The sequence below is a fragment of the Clytia hemisphaerica genome, unplaced genomic scaffold (assembly GCF_902728285.1).
Source record: "Clytia hemisphaerica strain Z4C2 unplaced genomic scaffold, Clytia hemisphaerica genome assembly, whole genome shotgun sequence".
NCBI classification, from domain to species: Eukaryota; Metazoa; Cnidaria; class Hydrozoa; order Leptothecata; family Clytiidae; genus Clytia; species Clytia hemisphaerica.
In genome coordinates, this window is record NW_027103581.1 from 157305 (window position 1) to 162758 (window position 5454).

At 37.6% G+C, this 5454-nt stretch overlaps 1 protein-coding gene across 1 annotated transcript; it reads right to left on the minus strand.

Annotated features, from left to right (window-relative positions):
- Positions 1-1557: 1557 nt before the first annotated feature.
- LOC136801255 (uncharacterized) lies at positions 1558-3986 on the minus strand. Its single transcript, XM_067057882.1, has 2 exons — positions 3781-3986; positions 1558-3350 (listed from the first exon to the last, which is right to left on the minus strand). Exons 1-2 carry the CDS (start codon positions 3893-3895, stop codon positions 1849-1851), a joined length of 1617 nt encoding a protein of 538 aa, XP_066913983.1. The 5' UTR covers positions 3896-3986; the 3' UTR covers positions 1558-1848.
- Positions 3987-5454: the final 1468 nt, after the last annotated feature.

Here is a 5454-nt window from a genome sequence, read left to right on the forward strand (position 1 = left end):
CAATTATATAGCGGTTGGCTACGCCATCACTTCAATCAAATTTATGTTTTATCGTATAATAAATGAAATGATTTGAAGACTTTTTTTTCTCACCATTGAGGTGTTCTGGTCTGCAAAATGCTTAAACAGGTGTTTCAAAAGTCAGCCTGAGGCTTAAATAATTCCTCATCCACAACATCAATCTTGCAGACAGCTATATCTTATGTTACTTTATCGGGGGAAAAAATGTCGGGGGAAAGTGACGAAAATTTTGAGGGGCTGGCAAAATTTTTCTCCAACGAAATATTACCCCGACATTTTATTATCCGACCAAAACTTGTACCCGATTTTTCCATCCCCGACCAAAACATTTACCCGAAATTTTATACCGCAACCAAAATTCAAATCTAATTTCTTTACACCTTTTTACCGAAATTAGTGCTTTAAACGTCGAACTACAAGTCCAATTTTCGAGCTAGTGAAGGAAATCATTTCTTTTGGACAGTTTAGTCGGGTGAAAGTGACGAATTTGCAATTTTTGACGAAAATGCCTCTAGGTGACGAAATTTTTCCCCGACGAAAAAAACCCCGACTAAATAAACTCCGACATTTTTTCCCTGATAAGGTAAGGGGAGGGGGCACTCATATCCCTATTCATACTAGGCTTTTAGGGGCGGTTCAGAACTAGGGGGGGGCTTTTCCTGTACCACACCTTAACTTTTGATCTAGTGGGTCTTTTTGGATGAAATTTGGCACACAAGATCCTTGTGACGTAAGGTAACTTTTGACAAAAAAATTTTTTGATGACGTCACTCATCATGCCCAAAGTGAGCAAAAACCGAAAATTTCCTTTGTTCTTATAAATAGCTTTTGTATTCCAACAAAGGCTTTAGAAAAAAGTTGCCTGAGTTTAAAATGCTTATTTTATCCTAAATATTCAATAAATTACGGTTTAAACGATATATTTGACAATGAAAATAAATTTGTATTGGAAAAGTGTCAATTTTTGTGACACCTTACTGTCAGAAATGTCATCATGCTCAAGGTGTGAAAATATTTAGGTGTCAAATTTTTTTTTATTTTGAAGCTAAATAAAAGTTAGGAATTTACAGAAAATTTCACGGCAAAAGCTCTATTATTTCAGGAGCTATTAGCAATAGTTTGACCTCCGAACAGAAAGAGCCCCCCCCTAGTACGAATAGGGATATAGTCCGACCCACGGCATGTGCTGTCCTTAATAAGGGTAGGTTTTTCGAGACCCTTGAAACGCATTGTAAGGGTGTACGTTTGAAGAAGTGCACTAGGGTCTTTGTTTAGCTGGATACACTGTAAGGGTGTGTTTGGGGACTGCTGAATTGTAAATCTAACAGTAAAAATCTTATGTGTATCTTAATACTTTATACACCCTCTGTGTTATCCTTTTAACAGTATATGATATTTTAGAATTTATTCTTGAACAAATGGACAGCGAAACAAGAATTAGCGCACGATTAAACCCAATGAAATTAGTGTTAGAGTCTACTTCCAGCTAAGTGAAGTAGACAAGGAGCATTTGACAAAGAAAAACATAATGATTCTAGTAACAAAAAAAAGACTTTTAGAGTTGAAAAATAGGATTAAGAATTGGAAACAAACATGAATAAAAGATTTGCAATTCTCTCTTTTCAAATAAAAACATCGCTTCATCCTATTTTTACCTTTCGAAAGCAGAAAACAAAAAAAATCCAGAAGATTGTTTTACAATCCACCTAAGCAAAAGAAAGCTCAAAATCGAGAACTGCCATATACTATTTGGCCACTCAATCACGCCATCGTCTATCAAAAAGCGTTTTAAGTGAACACCAGACTATTATACTATTATACATAAAACTAGATAAAATGAGAAAATGTTGATTCCATATCATTTTTACCATTGTTCTCATTATCGTATTCAGACACGAAAAACTGCTCATCCTGCTCATCCTCATTGCTTTTTGAAAACCGCATGTATGCATTACGAAAGTAGCAGCCAATATATTCATCAACAAAATTTGTAAGCCAACTCATACATCCAAAAGAGGGCGGTGGTAGTGATTTTGGTGGTGGAGTTAGTGGTGGTGGAGTTAGTGGTGGTGGAGTTGGCGGTATTGAAGTTTTCGGTGCTGGAGTTTGTTGTGTAGGCATTGACGGTTGTAGTGGTGGTAGTTTAGATGCTTTTGATGATTGTGGCGGTGGTGCTGGTGCTGGTGCTGGTGCTGGCGCCATTAACTCCCAACTTAGATCATGTCCGCAGCTGGAGGAATTTCTTGTAGAAAGCCCTTCTTTGGAGATTTTAATCGTGCCCTTTAATACCTCAAAAGTAAAATTTGCCATTGCCCAGGGAGTTACATTGTTGTTCAGGTTTCCTTGGTTTGACATTCCACATGTTTCGACGTCCGCGTTATTCCAAGTTTTTCCACAGTGAGAGCAACATCTTACTGAAGCTTTCCGACTCTGGTGGCGTTGAATGTAAAGGCGAATGTCGTCCATGACAGCTTCAATTTGGTTGGTCATGTTGACTACATATCCTTGTTGAAGATCACCTTCCGTTACATTATAATCAAAATCTAATTCGTTTTTCATTTCTTCTTTTGCCATTACAATCAAATAACTTTGAAACAAAGCCCAAAATTCACAATGAATAATCAGCTGTTCTCTCCCCTCAAAGGCCGTTCTTTCATTGTTAAAACTTTCTTTCAGTAACTTGAATCGTTTGACAAAGTCATTGGTCACTTTCAATATTTTTCGATTACTCTCTCTGAAGCTAAATAGCTGTGAAAATAAACTGCTTCCAACGTCGATTAGGTAACTGGTATCGCAAATTTTCAAGATATCTTGGCAAAGATCATTTCCCTTTTTTTGTTGATGCGAAAAAACAATGTCAGGTAGCTCATAATCGTCAACGAGAATCTCAGTAATGTCTTCTTTACGCCATTCTTTGTCGATGTCCATATGTGTTACCATGACACCTACCAAATCATCTGGAAGTTCAACAAATCGATCACTGTATTGCTTAATTTCACTGATCGTTTGATCCATTCGCACATGCGCTTTAGCAACGATCAGAAATTTAGATACTTCTTGATAACTCAATGCTGCAGCAATTTCTTTGTTATGCCCCAGTTTATCCTTTCGAGGGTTGGTTCCTGGAGTGTCAGCGATGAGAAGCCTTTGATCAGGTGTCCAGAAATATTCGGCAGCTCTTGTTGCACTTTCTGCTGACGAAGAACTCCGACCTTTTTCTCCTGTCAATTTTTCGACGATGGTTGATTTTCCACTTCCGACATTTCCGACTAAAACGACGTATGGTGCTTTGTCGCTATCAATCTGTTCAATATTCGATTGGTCATTTTCTAAAAGTTTAAAGAGTATGTTCCTAAGCATCCCCGGTGGACAAAATACCCTACAATTTCAGCCCTACTGGGTAGTGGACTTTGACTTCATTCCCTTTCGAAATTCAATGCGAAATTGCTGTACAAAACTATCCACACTGAATAATTTAAGTTTGGGAACAATAAAATCCCCACTGGGATTTTGATAGAAATCTTTGTCACCACTGTGGGATAAAGTTCCACTGGGGCTGCGAGGCAGGGATATTCAGACATATAAATGCTTCTATTATAACAAATAGTTCCTTTGATAATATTATGAAATTTTGCTCTAATATCTTTCGCGAATACATTACTTTAGCGTCTTTTTTTATGAGAATTTTCAAAAATTTGGAACGGTCTAACTTTAACAAATCTTTTTTTATATTTAGACGGTTAATATGGTGTTGCTTACCTTCAAAACTTTCTGCCATCAACTCAAATTTACTTTTGATATTTGCATCAGCACTGTATGGTTTTTTGCTGATCAAGTTCTCTGTATCTTCTGTCTTTCGTTTTCCACCAGGCATTTTTCGGCTTTCGTTCGGAAAATCAATCCAATAACACAGCAAACAAAAACAAAGACTCTACTAATAGGTTAAGATCTGTACCTCAAAACGTGAGGAATAGTTTCAGAATCATCATTTAAACAGGAAAATTTTAAAGAAAGCACCCTACGGAGATATTGTTTATATCAAAAGATTAGCAGTTTATGATTTAGGATTAGATCTATATATGCAATCTATGTCTGCAATAAACCACTTGGTTGCTATTTATCTCTATACATACAAGATATCCTACAATAACCAGTCCTTACTTTATTTAACATATTTGAATGTGTTCAGAACAACAACGTCAGATACTTTAAACCTAGGACTCGACCTATGCTTCGAGTTTTAATTTTAAGTATCATAGAAATTAATTTTGATTCCATTTTTATCAAAACTTTCTGAATTTCATATTAAAGAGGAGGGGGAAATAAACCATCCTTAATTTATGTTCTAGATGAGCTTTTTCTACAAAAAATGAGAAAAAGTCTTTCCTACAATGATAACAGCCAAAATACCCTAGAATTTTAGCACAACTGGAAAATTGACATATATTTCATCCCGACTCGAAATTAAATGTTTAAAAGTTGCACTCCAAAACCATCCCCATAGGGTTTTTTAACCTTTGACAATGGAACTTCTATCCCAAACTGGATTTCAATAGGAATTTTTATCCCCACTGAGGAAAAAGGTGCCACCTGAGGTGTGAGACAGGGGTGTGTGGTACAAACATGTAGCTCAACTTAGTGACTTAGTAACGAAACAAATAAAAGAAAGAATTAAAATGAAAATAACCTTTCACCTGTCATGTAAAATGTATTCAAATTCGTTTTTCCACTAGCCTGGTTGTTCACAGTTGGAGTTGTGTTCTCTGATAGCTCTTGCTATCCCACCCGAAGCCCCCCGTGTCAGGGTGCGACAACGGTGGTTCTGGTTATCAACTCGATATCAGCTCCGGCACTCGGCAGTTATGTTTTGTCAACTCGGCAACATCTCTGGCACACGGCAGGAATGCATTGTCAACTCGGCAACATCCCTGGCAAAAAAGCAACAGAGGTATTGTGCAGTCGTTTCAACTTTGTTGTGCCACTGGTTAACGTAATCCTCTGCCAAGGGACGCTATCATGCACTGTTTAGTGTCGTCACCGTAGGTGCAGCCTCGCTTTGATATTATGATGGAAGTAAATTTGAATTCAACTGATAATGCTACCGCATTCGGGTCACGGCCGTAGTGAACAAGAAGCGAAATCCGTGCAAATCACTCTTTCTAAAGCCCGGCGCGTGGAATGTAAGAACAACCAACGACAGCGATTGCTCGATTCGACCTGAATGTGCCACAGCCATCATTTGTAAAGAACTCGACAAAGCATCTATCGATATTTGAGCGCTAAGTGAAGTTCGACGTCCTGGAAATGGAAATCTTGTTGAGAAAATCCATACAATTTTTTAGGGTGGAGGTGAGAAAAAAGAAGCTGGTGTAGGTTTTGCAATTCGTAACGAGCTTATCGGTAAATACGACCTTAACCCAATCCCAATAAATT

Coding starts and splice junctions, on each gene's coding strand:
- LOC136801255 (XM_067057882.1), bottom strand. CDS start 3,895: ATGCCTGGTGGAAAACGAAAGACAGAAGATACAGAGAACTTGATCAGC. Junction 3,351..3,780: donor GATGGCAGAAAGTTTTGAAG/GTAAGCAACACC, acceptor TTAAACTTTTAG/AAAATGACCAATCGAATATT.